General features: G+C 47.7%; 1 protein-coding gene across 1 annotated transcript; it reads right to left on the reverse strand.

Moving 5' to 3' along the window:
- Positions 1–1,907: 1,907 nt before the first annotated feature.
- Positions 1,908–15,236, reverse strand: NSMCE4A (NSE4 homolog A, SMC5-SMC6 complex component). The gene is made up of 11 exons (XM_038578987.1): positions 14,923–15,236; positions 14,258–14,335; positions 11,596–11,726; positions 9,627–9,778; positions 7,627–7,726; positions 6,825–6,915; positions 5,888–5,982; positions 3,950–3,998; positions 3,133–3,227; positions 2,958–3,043; positions 1,908–2,075 (listed from the first exon to the last, which is right to left on the reverse strand). Exons 1-10 carry the CDS (start codon positions 15,218–15,220, stop codon positions 2,969–2,971), a joined length of 1,164 nt encoding a protein of 387 aa, XP_038434915.1. The 5' UTR covers positions 15,221–15,236; the 3' UTR covers positions 1,908–2,075; positions 2,958–2,968.
- Between the last annotated feature and the right edge of the window lie 2,550 nt (positions 15,237–17,786).

The following is a 17,786-nucleotide window of genomic DNA, read 5'->3' on the forward strand; positions in this document are numbered from 1 at the left end:
GTGATTCCATTAATGTGAAATATCCAGAAGAGGCAAATCTTGACAGAAAGGTTATCGATTGGAACTAAGGAGTGAGGAGGTAGGTGAGGAAGGGTGAATGCCACCAGTTGGGAACAAGAATGTTCTACATCAGGTTGCAGTGATGGTTACAGAGACCTGTGATCAGATTGAGAAACAACGGATCGGTCTACGGCCATACCACTACCACCATGAAAGCACGCAATCTCGTCTGATCTTGGAAGCTAAGCAGGGTCAGGCCTGGTTAGTACTTGGATGGGAGAAACAATCAATTATTCACTTTAAGTGGGTGAATGACATGGAATGTGAAGTATATCTCTGCAAAGCTGCTCAACCAAAATGGAAGAAAAAGCCTGAGTGTAGAGGGGGAGGTGAGCCTGGGTGTCAGCAAGGTGCCCGAACATGTAAGGCCTCCGTGGCTCTGCAAGCTCAGGTCTCTCAAGTCTCGAAGGCAGTGTGGAGTCACTGAGGAACTGACAAGTGGTTTTGAAGATGTGAAGGGGGTGAAACGCAGACAGGAATGGGGTGGGGGGAGACACGACGGGAGCGTATGGCAGAAATCTGGGCGGGATGGAGAGAATCAAGACACCAGATGGGATGTCATGACTGATTAAGGTAGGGGCTGTGAGGGAAAAGAAAACAAGTACTAGATTTCTTTGGAGGAAATAAAGTAGTAGAAGTACCACTATAGGGATTACAGGGAGGACAGATTGGGGGCTATTTTATACACATTTAAAACAGGCCCTGTGCTGCCAATAAGCCATTGGTCACACATGCCTGTGGCTTTCTCAGACTGAAGTCAAATATAATATGGATAATGTTCAGGATATAGATGTAGTATAACTCCTGAGAGTAAGATGGGGGGAAGGGAACCAGGGAAAGCACCAGACATGAGGATGTACAGCTTTCCAGGAGTAGAAATTTTTTTAAATGTATGAGAGCAAGCAAGCAAGCAGAGGGATAGAGAGGGACAAGCAGACTGCACTGAGCATGGAGCCTGATGCCAGGCCTGATCCTAGGACCCTGAAATCATGACCCGAACTGAAGTCAGAGTCCAGTGCTTAACCAAGCGAGCCACCTGGGTGCCCCTCCAGGACCGGATTTTTGAGTGTCAAATTTGCAGCATTTAACCCCAGGACCTAATTATTTGGGAAGGAATCACCAATTTGGCCTAAAATGGCCCCTGGAGAATGCTGGCAAAGGAGGTGCATGGACTCCAAGATGGCCAGGAGGGGAGACTACAAGTGGTCCTTGCTCAAAGAAGAGACAGGACAGTAACTGAGGGTCACAAGAGCTGTCTTAAGATAAGCAATGACCATGGCTGCAGGGAAGGCACTAGGTGTGGAGGGGGACTCACACCTGAGCACCAGGAAGGGCTGGGCATCCAGAGCCTATCATAGAAGCAACACCCTGACTCTGATACTCGAGGGAAGGCGGGGGCGGGGTGTAGGAAGCTGGGGAATGGGAAAGGGAACCAATACAGGGCTAGAGAACATACGGACAGGCCTGAAAGGCCAGTGAAGGTCAGCAGCATAGGTAGAAATACACTACCCACCCCGCTGTATGGTTTTGCTCTGGTGTAGACAGAGGACTACTGGGGACACTTCCCAGCCTGGCCTGGCACAGGGCCACATAGTTTCTTGTGAGTAAATCACAGGCTGAATCATATACAGTTGCTGATATGTGATGGTGTCTTACCTACAAAAACAACAATTTCATACAGTTCAACCTAGATTTGTTGACTCAACCAGCTAACTTTACAGCTAAAGAGATATAAAAAGAACCAGAATGATTTACAGGCCGTAACAACCTAACTAAAAAACTTTCCATGGACAGAACTAGAGAAAGGACAACCTCTGGCATGATCAGAAAATAAAGAGTAACTACAGTTTGTGAATATGGCAGTGAATTTCCTTTAATCAAAGACAACCATGACAAATTCATAACTATCAAAAGCTACATTTTACTAAAAACAATCTGTCTTTAAAAATGTTTAATCATACAATATATACAATACATGCTGCTTCCCTTTTTGGATTTCGCTATCCATCTGAGTCCTAAAAAAAAAGAGTAAAAAATAGCTTGTTAACAGTTTACAAATGATAAAATGAATCAAAAGTTCACTTGATATATGTAATAGAATCTAACCACTAGTCCTTTCTCAGTGAGTAGGGCCCCAGTCCACCCACATTATATACCTTATGTCTGTTCTCTTTCCCTCAAGTTATCTTTGAACAAAAAGAAGCTCAATTAATTGAGGTACATGTTAAGCATTTACATTAAGTATTAAAAGCTAATTTTAAACTCATAATTATAGAAAATTTGAGCTAAAAAAAAAAAAACCTTAATGATCTCATTCAGAATCCCATCATTTTACAGATAGATTTATAGACAAAATGAAGGGGAGTAAGATTAAGTGACCTGCTCAGTGATTTTAAACTAACGGGATGAAGCAAACAGAATTCAGGTTTCCTGACTCCCACCCATCATAGCAAATGCCCAATCATATCGAAGACTTCCTGCTAGCATGTTCTCTTTCGTAAAAATGAAGTGCTTCACAGCATAACTCAGATTTCAGAAATGTCCATTTACTGACATCATTCCAGGTAATTCTGTCCTAATACTCCTTTTCTACTTCATAGCTGTAAAATAAGCAAATCTAGTTTTATCACTTATCTAGTTTATCAATCCATTAGGGAGGGGAGAAGGTGGAAACAAATTCCTGCTCTGCCTCTTTCAACCACAAATTTTTAGAACAACTGAAGTAATCCAAAGAAGGGGACTCGCAGCCACTAGGCCTGGCACTGCCTTTCCCACCAGCACACACAGTTTTAAGAATGAGGCACTAGAGGGAGGCAAATCCCAATTTCACTAGAATGCGGAAAAAGGAAGATGGTCTGGAACCTACTTGGAATTTAATAACACATAGGAAATGTTACCTTTGCTGGCGTCAAGCGCTTAGCCTCTGCTGACTCTGGCCTGAAGCAATCACAGGCTCTGATATCTCGAAGGTCTTCACGATCTCCTGGCAGAGAACAAAGACATTTGGGCATTAGGTTTACAGCAAATAACAAGGGAGACAGAACTACCCTGGGGCAATGTGCAGAGTTTTACCTCCCAGTCACGGTAGCTCAAAGCTATAATTCCTTGATTCCTAATTTGGGTGTTTTGGTCAATTCCCTCACTTTCTTCATTAATATTAACAGGTTCTGTTTCAAAGATAAAAGTGTTCAAAGGTTATCAAATCACAAGAGGTACTCTGAACAGAAAGTGCTGAGAAGGAATGAACCTGTATGGAAGACACTCAGAGTATTAAATACTTATTAGGATTCCACTCATCAGTGACACATTAACCATGTTATTTTGGTAGCAAATAATCCCTTAGCTTCTATTAAAAAAAAAAAACACTCTCCCATAGTAGAGTTACTAGTGGCAATCATTTGAAAACCTCCGCATATCTGCCTACCAACCCCAGAGAGAATCCTACTGAGTCCCAGAGAAATTGAGAACCATTAAATAACAATCAGGGCAATGCAAGTACTTGGCTCTCTCCAGGAGACCTCAGAAAGAAAGGATTCACAGAGAAGTGGAATTATTCAACTAAGAAAGATTCTCTCCAGGTTGAGGAGAGGAAGCTGGCTTCAGGGGAAAACAGAAGGGAAGAAAGTACAACAGTAACTTTAATTACAAACATTCTAAATTAAAATTGGAGGGACTTCCTTGTTAATCTATATGGCAGATGTTGAGTCAATGATACAGATGAACCCCCTGGTTTTTAAGTAATGCCCGTGTTGGCAGTACTTCAGTTAGTTGAACGAGATACAGCATTGTAAAAGTTGGTTACCTAAAATGCATACTCACAGTTGCATTTCATGAACTCGAATGACACATTTTCTCTAAAACTAATTTTTCTTAATGTAGCATCATTTACCTATTATTGGCAGTCGGTCTTGGTCAAGCTTTATTCTTGCAAAACCATCCTAAAGCACAAACATAATTTTAGATTTAGATTCAAAAGCCTATTTAAAAAATTAGATCCAAAACCTATAACCATTGGATAAAAAAACATTAATTAGAAAACCCCATATCCCATGGGGCATGTGGGTAGTGCAGTCAGTTAAGCAACTGACTCTTGATTTCAGCTCAGGTCATGATCTCAGGGTCATGAGACTGAGCCCTACTTTGGGCTCCAGGCTCAGCAGAGAGTCTATTTGAGATTCTTTCCCTCTCCATCTGCCCCTCCTCTTCCTTCTCTTTCTCTCTCTCAAAAAACAAAAAACAAAAAACTCCATATCCCAGACAATCAAAATATACCATTAACAATGAGGACATTATATGGACAAGACTTTCCAATGAGGCATCCCTCAGGTTTCTGACCAGTCTTCATCCTGAGTATCTCCTAAATAAAACTGAAACTGGCTTGGCTCTTAGACCTTCCTTGGCTCTTAAATATGATTCACGCAGATTTTTGGACACTCAGCATTTTATTATGCATAACTCATCATTAACTGTTGATAAAATATGTCTTTACTATTTCTGGGACAATACTTTGGTCGATAAGAGATTTTTGTCTGTGGGCAGCCCCAGTGGCTCCGCGGTTTAGTGCCGCCTACGGCCCGGGGTGTGATCCTGGGGACCTGGGATGAGTCCCATGTCAGGTTCTCTGCATGGAGCCTGCTTCTCCCTCTGCCTGTGTCTCTGCCTCTCTCCCTCTCTGTGTGCCTCTCATGAATAAATAAATAAAATCTTAAAAAAAAAAAAAAAAAAAGATTTTTGTCTGAGGTTAAAATGAAATTGACCTTCCGTGTAGAGTGCCAACTGCTATAAGACTAAAGTCAGTCCAAAGCAAATTTCCACAGTATAAATCTGAGCAAGGATTCTTTTCTTAATTTTTTTTTTGAAGATTTTATTTATTTATTTATGAGAGACACAGAGAGAGTCAGAGACATAGGCAGAGGGAGAAGCAGGCTCCCCATGGGGAGCCTGATATGGGACTTGCCCTGAGCCCAAGGCAGACCCTCAACCACTTAAGTACCCAGACGTCCCTTGAACCTTCTATTTTGAAATAATTTCAAACTGAAGGAGCTACAAGGCTACTATAAAGAACCCCCATATATTCCTTCCCCAACTTCACCATCTGTTCAAGTTTTGTCACATTATTTCCCCTTCTCTACACAGGCACTAATGATTTTAAGGAGAGAATTAGTGATAGATGACCTGCTCCTCTTCCTTAATTGAAAACTTTCAGTGTGTATTTCTTGAGAACAAGATATTTTCTTATCAAATTTGGGAAATTTAACATTTATACCATTTACACTGCTATCTATAGCTCCATATTCAAATTTTGTCAATTCTTTCTGTAAATAATTCCTAAAACGTAAAAGCACACAATTTTTTTAAAAAGTTTATTATATTTAGTAATCTCTACACCTAACGTACAGCTCAGACTCACAACTCCAAGATTAAGTCGCATGCTCCGCCAACTAAGCAGCCAGGTGCCCACACAAATTTTCAGCTTGTTTCTTCTGCTTCTGTGCTAGCATTTTGCCAAATGGGATGGGCCAACCATACACACCAGTTAGTACCTTCGCCAGCTCCCATTCACAGCTTTTATGTTTACCCCCCTCCTTTTTTTTTTTTTTTTTTTTTTTGAGAGAGAGAGAAGAAGAGAAAGAGTGAGCGAGAGTGGTATGCAGGTTTCATGCCCAGCACAGAGCCCAAAGCAGAGCTTGATCTCATGACCCTGAGATCAGGATCTGAGCCCAAATGAAGAGTCGGACGCTTAACCAACTAAGCCACCCAGGCACCCCTATTATTTACCCTTTTAAAAGGTATACTAGAAAAAAAGAGAAATAATCATAAATCTTACCCTTATAATGAAGGAAACATGAAAGATGTTTTCCACTGTTCGGGGGAAAGAATGTGGATCAACCACAAAATCAAAGAACGACATAGGAGTATCAGCTATAGACAAAAGAAGGAAAAAAAATCTTCAAAACAGGGAAGATGATTTTTTTGCCAATCAAGAAGACTAACATTCTCCTGTGTTATCAGAGGAAGGAAATGGGCACTCAATCTGTCATAGGAATGTAAACTGATACAGCCTTTCTGGAGGGCAATCGGACATTAAAAATACATATGCCCACTCATCTGGCCACCCTCCTCTCAAAAACTGTCCTACAGAAATATCAGCACATGTGCACAAAGTTGCATACCAAGATTTTCCACTGCAGTGGGTTTCACAAGAACAAAATGCTGCAAAGGACTTGGTTGTCCACTCACGAGGACTTGTTCAAAGTATGATACAACCATACGATGGGAATCATTGAGAAAAATGAGGGGGATCTGTATGTACTGATATGGGAGAGAAGGTCCATGTGGAAAACTCATACTGGGGAAAAAAGAAAAAAAAAAAAAAAGCCCAGAAAATTCCCAACTACTTCTGTGCAGAGTTACGTTACCGACCTAAAGACCTGACGCACACAGGGAGGGGGCTGCCTGGGGGAGTGAGGTGAGTGGGGATAGGTGCTCGACTCTAGGTTGCTCACTTCTATGGCACCTTTTATTTTGTAACAGAAAAAATACCCCAGCTTTTTAAAACAAGAACAGGAGGTGACTTTGCAGCACTCGCACGTGGGGCTGCTAGAGGAGAGAAGCCTCATTAAGTAGACCTGCCAAGAAAGAACCAAGGGGATTCAGACATTACGTAGGACTGAAAACGCTTCTCCAAAAACAACTTCTCATTGCAAGTGAGACGCGTCTGTTAAATATGAACCCCTCCACTTTGAACTTGGTATCATACTCACGATCTTCTCGGAAATACGTCTGCAACAATCCCAGAATTCTTTCCACTTCTTTCTCTGTCGCTTCTTGATGGGATTCTTCCATTTCACTTAACTGAAAATATAGAGTCGTTACCACGCGGACCGACCTACTTGCCTATCCGCTCATGTTTCTGCTCTTTTCTATGTCCAAACTCTTCTAAATGCCTTTTATCAGGGGACTGCCGAGCAGTTTTTATCGTCGTCTTAAAATTTAGTTAAAAAAAAAAAAAAAAAAAAAAAAGATTTTCTAGCTCCGTAACATTTTTATATTAACTTTTTAATGGAGGAGTAACATCACCAAATCAACCATTTTCAGGTTGTATGTAAGTAGCAAAATTTTTTAAAAAGTGCCGTTTAGAACAGTGGTTCTTAATTGGGAGTGAGTCTAACTCCCAGGGACACCTGCCAATATCTGGGGGGTGCTTCTGGTTGTCCCAACCTGGGGATAAGCGGGGAGGAGGAGGCAGCATCTAGTGGGAAGAGGCCAGGGATGCTACAGCCTCCCACAACAGACAAGGACCCAGCCCCCAATGGCGATGGCACTGAGGCTGAGAACCAACTCCTGGCTTAGAACTGATCCAAACTACAGAAATGAATTAAAACCAAGACAGGGGGTTCATCCAACAAAATGTTTAAAAGGCTTACATGATTTAAGAAATGATCGAAGTAATTATTTTAGCGACCGAACCTGACTCCAGATCTTAAAGCTTAGAAAAGGTGGCCAAACCGCACATACGTTGTATCAATAGCTACTTTAACCTGAGATGTTTTTAAAAAAACAAACCTGGTCAGGCATTGTCTTCTTCTCTTCTGTCGTGGGACCTTTTCTTGGACGTTCACTTCGTGGCTTTGGCACAGGGAACTCTCCTTGTATTGAACCCAACCTAATGAGAAATATGCTTTCATGTCTTTTTTTGTTTGTTTTTTAAACAAACTGATTTCACTAACTGGAAGCAGTTCCATGGAATGGTCAAATTCAGACCGGGCTTCAGTAATATATGAACTGACATCGGACCAAAACTCTGGTCAGTTCTGTGACATCCTACCTGTTCCCTTTGTGTGTCTCAAAGAACCCCTAGGAGCTCTACGCAACCAGATACCCCCCTCAAACACCTTCCTATCTTGCTCTCAACAGTAAACTGGTAAATATGCCTGTGGTCTTCCCAGCTAGCCTGCTGTCTCTTTGGCAAGGCCAACTTCAGATCAGTGGGAAGGATGAACATGTGGGGAAGAGGAACAAACAGCCCCACTGGGGTTAAAAGCCTTTGGACCAGGGGTGCCAAGACAGAGCTTACAGCCTGGGACTACAGAACACACCTGTCTCAAGATGACAAGTCAAACAGAAGCAATGGGATTCTTTTCCCCTTTGGACCCACTACACCCCCTAAAAAAAGTGCTAATGCAGAGATAAGCTACAGTAATTGATGTACCATGAAGAGACCAAGGCCCCGAGAACATAGACCCATGTGGTCCCTATGCTTGAGGAGCTCAAAGTGTGCAGTGTAGATGGACAGATCCAAATCCACACACACACATACATACATGTCCATTCCGACATAATATGGTAGATCCCACAGTGCTATGCTAGAGTAATACTCAAGTGCTGTGAGAGCTTGTGGGCAGGGATCTACCCAGCCATGGGAGTGCTCTCTCATCTCCCAATGACACCTCTGTCTGGAGAAGCTACTAGAGGCTTCCAAGTTAGGGCCTAGGAGATAAGCAAACCTTCCCAGACAGAAAAGACGGGGGGAAGATACTGTAGGCCAAATAACAGCAAGTGCAAGGGCACAAAGCTTTATGCAATTCATTGTGGATGCAGGTTGTGCCAGGTGATGAGAGAAAGTTTAAGGCACAGCACCCAAGGCTGCATTTAGATATTTGGGATTTATGACAGAGCCTAGAACTCAAAGGCAACAAATAGAGATTTGGACTTTCTCCTGCAACGAAGAAGTCTGATCTTTATGCTGTTGTGTGTGCAGTGGTTCTGGGCACCTGGGTTAGCTGAAGGCTTGTTAAAAACAGATGCCTGGCCTCGCACCTGTGTGTCTCCAAAGCTGCCTCCCTGAGGTTTACCTTCCTCGGGAGCTTTGGGAGGGTGAACTGGAACCGACAAATGTCCCGGAGCTCAGCACTTAAGGAAGAAACAAATGGGTGCTTGCTCTAGAGAAAGTATCTGCTGGGGAACACCCCAATGCATTTGAAGGTGGTCTTAACAAAAGAAGCAGTAGGGGCCATTCTCAGTTTCTCCAAAAGGACTGAACTAGGAAATTAAGATAGAAGCTAATTTGAGTATAAATGAAAACTTTTCAAAACTAGTCTCCAAAAAACAAGCTGGGCAGTTTATGGGAGTGACTGAAGCAGGCTTCGAGGACAGGTCAGCGACCATCCAACAGGAAATTACAATAAATGGCACTTTATATACATTGGTAGAATCTGGAGATCCCCTCCCTAAGAGGTATCATCCTCCTACGAGTTAAGGATTAAGGGCGACAAAATAAAGCCAGATGGCATGCCCCAGATCCAAAGCCTCACACGCTGGAAAACAAAGCTGCCAGTGGAGCACTGTGGTCAGAGGTTCTGGCCCACAGCCTTTCCCGCTTAAACTGAGCAGGATGAGGTTCCATCCACATCAAGATTTTATGGGCTTTTCAATCAAAGTTTAGAAAAATCTCCCAACAATGGCATCCTGATTGTCACTTCCACCATACTAGATCACCTTTGTTCCTACAATAAAAAACAAGGTTTACAAATGGCTGGTCTGTCATATTTTTAAAGTAATCTTACAGAAAGTGGAATGTATGGGTTTTATTAAAGGTGTTTTCTGCTGTTTTGCCTGATATTTTCCAGGAGTCATAGACTATGAATTCAAAATCAGAACTATCTTCATCACGGATGAGTTCTTCAGCTTCTAGTGGATTTACACCCATATGTGTCAGCTACAAAAATGAAGGGAAACAAAAAACCCCAGTTAAGCCACAAGCAATCATACACTGCATCCCATAATCTCTATCTCTAAACTTTAAGAGGCCAGAGGCAAAAAGCCTGTTTTCAGTGCCCTAACACGTTGGCTACATTTCTTATTATACAAATAATTTTAAATAAATTCCAACTTTCAAAGGTAGAAATACTAGAGTGAATGAATGTTTAGTCCATCCAAGTATTAGGAAAGCTGTGCCAACACACAAAACTGAAATCACATCCCAAATCAAAGGCTCCAGGATAGAACAGGCAAGGTTAGCTGGCTTTCAGATTATCGTTTTTAAGCCAACCTCCTAGAGACCTCTATTCAGCTTGTGTCTCAGAACATCCAGAGAGCAGTGGCCTAGCGTCAGAGAATCGCTCATCTTACACCTGCCTTCCTGGGAAGAACTGCCAGAAGTCTAAGGATTCTCTTATCCCACACGATCTTACAGAAAATGAAAGTACTTTGATTACATAATGAAATTATAAAATGCCTACAAGTTATCAAATTAAAACAGTAATATCAAATATAAACAATCATCAAAAAGCCCCCAGGGCGCCTACCCCTATTAAAGGCAACAAACCCTGAAGAAAGGAGAGGCTGCAAGAGCCTGATCAGAGATGTCAAGTCAGTAAGTCTGTACCCTCCACCACCCAGTCCCCCTACCACATGCGTAGGAGGAGGGGTCCATTTCTGTCTGGTCAAACCTATCAATCTTTTCCTTGTAGTATCTATACTTGATGTACCCAGAAGGGACTTCCACACCCAGCGATTACAGCTATTAATTTAGGGCTTTACACTGAATGCCTTAAGACTTCCAGAAACTTATTTTGATTTGTTAAAGTACACAGCTCACCTGGATAAATACCAGTAATTTTTAAAAAGATAACCCAGTATATGGCCACTTTTATTTATTCAGCTATACATTAGTGTGCATTTTATACCTTGTGATAAAAAAATTAAAAGAGAAAATTTTAAGGTTTTAAATGTAAGTAAAATTTCAATTTTAAACCACTTACGGCTTTAAAAACAACAGAAAATTCATCTATCTCCCACCTTTACAAAATAACGAACTTATCTGGGTCAGTCTCATGGTACTACATCATTTTAATAACCATTTAACAAACCTTCAGTCAGAAATTCAAAGTCCTAGCAGAAATGCTAGGACAGAGGTTAGCTCAGAGGGGAACCCGCCCCCAAAAAAGAGGAAAAAAAAACCAACCACAACGTTGTAAAACGCGAGGTCAGCCTCATTGTGCTTTTTTGGCAAATCCACCAAAGAAAAGTTTTAAAATTTTAGGTAACAACCATTCAAAGGTGAATAAAACAAAGAAAAGATCCACAAAAAAAAGCAAAATCCCAAGCATATTCATATAGTTCCAAGATAGTCTCAAAGACAGATAACATGCCCCCCCATCAGGCCTAACTGTCCAGCTGAGCTCTGCCACCTGGAGTCACTGAGAATGAGCTAGAACGCTTATTAACCGATAGTTCAGGGGGGAAAAAATGGCCATTTGTAAATAAACGTGCACCCAGAGTCTTAGAATGCTACGGGATTTTTAAACCTCTAAGCTGCCACCCTAAATTCCACCACCTAGCTCTCCAGTATTGTTTAACTTGGTGAGATCTCTTTGGAGGACTCTGAGACACGCCTCCCCCCCTCCAGACACCCCTCAAAAAGGAAAAAGGAAGTGAAAGCCATTTGCATAGAGATATAAGCAAAGTAGATAATTATGCAATATGTGACATGGGAAACATTTTTTAATTAAGATTCTGTAGCTTTGAACTTACTAGAGTTTCAACATATCTTAACATATCAAACGAGTTCAGATCAGAACGCAGTTGCTTTGCTTTCTCTTTGCCCAAATCTGAAGCCAAAACGAGAAACTGGGCATCTAGGACTGCTTCTCTTGCTCGGGACACTATTCAGAAAAGAAGGAAAATACACATTACTAAATATGCATTACTCACAGGGATTTTCCAGGAAATTTCTACCTACTTATGTGGCATTTTCCACTGGATCAAAAAACCCCTAAAAAATTAAAAAAATTAAAAAAAAAAACCCAAAAAACAAAAAATCTCAAACATACCCATCTCCCTCTAAAACCTGGCTCCCTCACCATCCCACCAAAATCTGGAGTCAAAGTTGACCAGTCCTCCTAAAAGCCACTCTCCCTCCAGGGGCCTGCTCCTGAGAACTGAGTCCCCAGCTCTTCATAGCTCTGGTTCAACAGAGCCTCTCTCCTCTCCAACACCCACCTGCTTTTCCCTCTGACCCCAGCAGCCCCCAGCAGCGCGTCTTGGCCCCATTACCACCTGTGCAGAGGTAAGTGGGAAGGAAGGCCCACTCCGTGGAGGGCAGGGTGGCTTGTAGAGCAGCAACAGTAAATGGCCAAGGAGCCTCAGGGAAGTAACAGTGCTGGCAGCGCAGGCCACCAAGCCTACAGCAGGGCAGCGACTCTAAGGATGGGTGACTCAGAAATGTCTGACAGAGGACCCGGGATTTAAGATTAGCTAGGGAGAGAAAAAGATTCAAACAGGAGGAGACAAGAAGGAATGGGGCAGGGAAACAGGAGGAAGTGAGAGGAGAAGGAAGGGGAAGGACAAGCCTTTTGGTGTTAAGGGCAGACCTGATGGGCCAGCGAGAGTAAAGTGCTCTGGAAACACCTGGAAAGGGAGCCAATTAGAGGGGAAAGCGGCAAAGCTCAAATACAGAAACATCTGTGCCTGGCTGGCTCCTGGGGGCCTTTTCATTTGGGTCCCCCACTTTCCGAACACACCTTGGGCTGCTGAACTTGCTGACTCCGGGTTTTGTTGACATACATCATTTTTCTCCCATTTTATTTCAGGAGCACTGCTATGGAAGTGACCATGGGTGAGAGAGGGCAGCAGACAGAGGCTGGCAGCTCGTTCCTGGGCTCCCCGTGGCCTTGCCCACTGGCCTCGCAGCTCCGCCCAGAAAACACAGACTTCCCAGTCACAGGTGGCTGGGAGGCCTCCACTGAGTTAAAACAATGAATGCCAAGGATCTAGAATTCTGTGTTTGCTGGGAGACTCCCAGAGCCCGGCTGAGTAACTCTGCCTGAAAGAGGTGACCCACGCAGCACAGCAGAATCAGCCAAGGGGAGGCGGTGTGTGGCTCAAGAACTAGTAAGATGCACAGTAAATCAGCAAAGGAGTGAAGGAGTCAAGAGGAACCTTGAGGAGACTGACCCGGGGACCAGGAGTGGAGAGAAGATAAAGCTAAGGACGGTAGAGGAGGGATTTAACCTGGTGGAAGGGAAATGCCCACTTCTGGAAGTGAGATTTAGCAAGCCTGGGAGACCCAGCTGGGGAGTAGTCAGGAGGCTGTGACCAGAACTAGAAAGACACTCATCTGAGAACGTGCAGACAGAAAAACATTAAAAGGTGGGCAACAGGTAAGCCATTAAGTCATACTAGGACATTACTAGAAATAAGGACCCTGGTCCCAGGAACGCGAAGAATTGTGGTGTCGGCAGTGCACGTTCTGCGGACTCTTCCTCGCTGCCCCTTCGTCTGTATTCTGTCTTTCTGCTGCCACAGAACGTCCAGGCCTGGAAAAGGGGTCCAGGGACTTGCCCTAGGGCTCTGGGACCCACTGCTCACATCAGGGGGGACCTGACCTGTCCTGTCATCAAATAGACTGCTGGCGTCCCAAACACTTTTAATTCAAACCAAGATTGTTTCTTCTTGAGATTTTGAGAGAGAGAGAGAGCAAGAGAGAGCATGCATGAGCAGGGGGAGGGACAGAGGGAGAAGCAGACCCCTCTGAGCAGGGAGCCTGATGTGGGACTCGAGGACAGGACCCTGGGATCATGACCTGAGCCAAAAGCAGATGCTTAACTGATGAGCCACGCAGGTGCCCCTCAAACCAAGATTTTTTTTTTTTTTTTAACTTCCCCTTCCCCATGGTCTGGAGCTCAGTGCTCTGAGATTTCTCTTTCTTGCCCCAGTAGAAACCCACAGGTCCACTAGTAGACTCCTGCCCCCGGCCCCCCTTATAGGTGGGCCTGTACTGGGAAGAGGATGGGAAAGGAAACAGGATGTGGGAGGGAGGGGGCAGCTTTTTTCTTTGCTTCTCCTATTCAACAAATGTATCCCGGGGATACAGCAGGGGATGCGACAGAAAGATAAACATGCAAAGCTCTCAACCTTGAGGATGCAACAGGATCACCTGGGGGGCTTGCTGAAACAGGCTGCTGGCTGTACCCCCCGGAATTTCTCCTAACGCCTTCGGGAGACGCCTCAGGGGATGGCCAAGGGCAATGAAGACAGTATTAGCGCTACAATGAGAAAGCTCCCAACGCTAGTAAGGCACTACTCTATTATGGGAGAAATGTCCGGTGTCAATAACTTGGCTGTCATATAAAACTAACTAAAATCATCCTAAAACTTATAATAAAGAGCTCCCATATATGAAGTGACGAATTACCTCCATTAAACAGAGTGTTGGCCTCTTCAAGGACCTCTGTTAATTTGTCGCTGGCATTCAGTATATCCTCCCGGTTTTCTATGCAAAAAAAAAAAAACAAAAAACCAAACAAACAAAAAACAAGGTTTGGGGAAACGTGCTCATCACGCGCGAACAGGTCCTTGCCGGCGTGATCACCTGCAGCAGCGCGGCCAAGCCCGGGTCCCCGGGTCCCCGGCGGGGCGGGGTGGCGGGGCGGGGTCCACTTCCCAGCGCGGCACATCCTTCGAGCCCGGGGTGGGGGGGGGGGGGGGGGCTGGCCGTACCTCTAAGCCGCAGCAACCTCAGAGGAGCCCGGCCGCCTATCGCCTTCACCCCAGGGGCTCCCGGGCTCGTGCAGCCGCGGAGGGGCGCTCCTAACGGCGGCTCCCAAACTTTGCGAGCCCGGAGGCCCCGAGAGGGCGGGCGGGGCGGCCCCGGGTTTCGGAGTGGGCGGGTGCGGTGCGGTGCGGTGCGGCCCGAGCGCCGGCGTTTCCGACAGTCCCCGTCCCCCGTCCCCGTCCCCCACCCCGCCCAGGTCGCGCAGCCCGCCGCCCGCCACCGCACGGGGCCACCCCGCGAGCCGACCGAGCGCGGCCGGGCCTGCCTCCGTCCCCGCCTGCCCGCCCGCCCGCGCCCCGCCTTACGTTGGACCGAGTTGATGAGCGCCCGGTACTGATGGCGGATCTGGCGGCACAGGCCGTGGTCGGTCTCCGCCTCCAGGCTCGCGGGGTCCACCATCTCGTCCCCGGAATCCGACGGCTCCGTGTCCTCCAGGCTCGGGCGCTCCGGGGCCTCCCTGCGCTCGGGCGCGGCGCCGCGGCGGGACACGGGCGACAGCGGGGACCGCGAGCGGGAGCGGGAGCGGGTGCGGTCCCGGTGCGGGTCGCGGCCCCGGCCCCGGCCCTGGCCCTCGGGCCGGCGGCCGCTGCTGTCCCCGGACATCGCGCCGATGCGCCGAGCAACTTCGGAGCGGCGGAAGTTCGCGCCAGAAACTGAAAGCCCGGCTCGGCGCGAGCGCCCGCTCCCCGCGGAACGCGGCTCCCGGGCCGGCGCCAGCGCACAGCGACGCCTCTGGCGGGAGGCCGGCGGGGGCGCCCTGCGGGAGGGGCAGCCGGGGGGGGGGGGGGAAGGGGGGGGACACCGCCCCGGGCCTGCGTCTCCCCGGGGTGTCCTGGGCTCCCCGGCCCCCCCCCACACCAGACCTGCGTCTCCCCGGGGTGTCCTGGGCTCCCCGGCCCCCCCCCCACACCAGACCTGCATCTCCCCGGGGTGTCCTGGGCTCCCCGGCCCCCCCCACACCAGGCCTGCGTCTCCCCGGGGTGTCCTGCGCTCCCCGCCCCCCCACACACACCAGACCTGCGTCTTCCCGGGGTGTCCTGGGCTCCCCGGGACCCCCCCACACCAGGCCTGCGTCTTCCCGGGGTGTCCTGGGCTCCCCGGGACCCCCCCACACCAGGCCTGCGTCTCCCCGGGGTGTCCTGGGCTCCCCGCCCCCCCCCCACCGGGCCTGCGTCTCCCCGGGGTGTCCTGGGCTCCCCGAGACCCCCCCCACAAGGCCTGCGTCTCCCCGGGGTGTCCTGGGCCCCCCCCCCGCCCCGGGCCTGCGTCTCCCCGGGGTGTCCTGGGCTCCCCGAGACCCCCCCACAAGGCCTGCGTCTCCCCGGGGTGTCCTGGGCCCCCCCCCCGCCCCGGGCCTGCGTCTCCCCGGGGTGTCCTGGGCTCCCCGAGACCCCCCCACAAGGCCTGCGTCTCCCCGGGGTGTCCTGGGCTCCCCCCCCGCCCCGGGCCTGCGTCTCCCCGGGGTGTCCTGGGCTCCCCGAGACCCCCCCACAAGGCCTGCGTCTCCCCGGGGTGTCCTGGGCTCCCCCCCCGCCCCGGGCCTGCGTCTCCCCGGGGTGTCCTGGACTCCCCGTCCCCCCCCACACACCAGACCTGCGTCTTCCCCGGGGTGTCCTGGACTCCCCGCCCCGCACCAGGCCTGCGTCTCCCCGGGGTGTCCTGGGCTCCCCGGCCCCCCCTCCCCCCCGCACCGGGCCTCGTCTTCCCGGGGCGTCTAGGCTCCCTGGGACCCACCCCACCCCACCCCGCACCCCAGCGACGCACGCAGTGAGCGCGTGTGTTGGCGGAGCAGGAGGGGCGCCGGGCTCCAGACAGGCGGTGTGGCTCTGGGGCCTCCCCCGGGGGAGCAGGCGGTCCCACTCCAGGTGAAGACAGAAAACAAAAGCACGAATTAACGGCAAAAACCGTCTTTCCCCCTAGTGAACTGTCCCTTCTGAAGAGCTGCACCAAGGCAGCTTGTGCTGACAATCGGTCCTCAAACTAAAATATTCTAAATTTTCTCCCAAAGACTCTGAGACAGGTGGGATTTTATGTTCAGGAAATGTATGCATTCCATTCTACATATTTGGGTGCATGGCAAATGTTGTTGCCCAAAGAGTTGTCTTTGGTGCTGAGGATACGTTTTATTTTCTCAAAGGAACGATATGGTACGTTGGGTTACTACTCAGGTCTGCAAAAATACCATTTTGTGCATGGTGTGCACTCAGCTGGAGGAAGGCACTACTCGTCGCTGCCCAGCAGCTGATACGGCACCTGAGCCCCGCTTACCTGGATGTCAGAAAACGAGTTCTCTGATGCCTGCTTCATTTTTTTTTTTAAGATTTTATTTATTTATTAGAGACAGGCAGAGACACAGGCAGAGGGAGAAGCAGGCTCCATGCAAGGAGCCCTACATGGGCCTTGATCCCAGGTCTCCAGGATCATGCCCTGGGCTGAAGGTGGCGCTAAGCCGCTGAGCCACCCGGGCTGCCCTAATGCCTGTTTCATTGGGTGAATTGCCCTTGGCTTAAATGAGTCGTGGTAATCTGATCCTCCTTCCTCTATGACTGGACCAGGGATGGGCTTGTGATCCAGTTCTGATCAGTGAGAAGTGAGGGGTCTTCCCATCCGGATGAAACACAAAGCCTCCAGAGAGAACCTTTATCCCCACCCTCACTTCTTTGAGAGGCTGGTATGATGACCTGCTACCGGGCATGCTGGCAGCCATCTACTGCTGATGAAGTGACAAGCATAGGAAAGCCCAGAATGCTGGGGACAGGGGGGAGGAAGGAAGGATCTAGCTGAGTTGCTGAATAACTGCCTATCTCCAGGCTGTGTTAATCTGTGTTCATTGTTTTATGATTATCACTTGTAGCTCAATGCACTGGAACTGAGACAAACACTTTGCATTCTCCTAGGTGGAAATTCATTCCAAGCTCCAGACAAAAAGACCTGGAACATTTCATTCTATTTAACAAGCTTTTGGTATGTACTAGTGAGCCAGACACCCTACAAGCACAGTAGGTCATGAAGATGGCTCAGAGGCTTGCCTTTTCCTTTCGTGGTTTCACGAGGAGACAGACATGAAACCGATCCTAAAATTCGTGTGAAAAGACAAGCGACCCAAAAGCCAAAACAATCTTGAAAAAGAAGAACAAAGTTGGCAGAACTCACATTCCTCAATTCCAAA

Source organism: Canis lupus, chromosome 28, assembly GCF_011100685.1.
Source record: "Canis lupus familiaris isolate Mischka breed German Shepherd chromosome 28, alternate assembly UU_Cfam_GSD_1.0, whole genome shotgun sequence".
Lineage (NCBI taxonomy): Eukaryota > Metazoa > Chordata > Mammalia > Carnivora > Canidae > Canis > Canis lupus.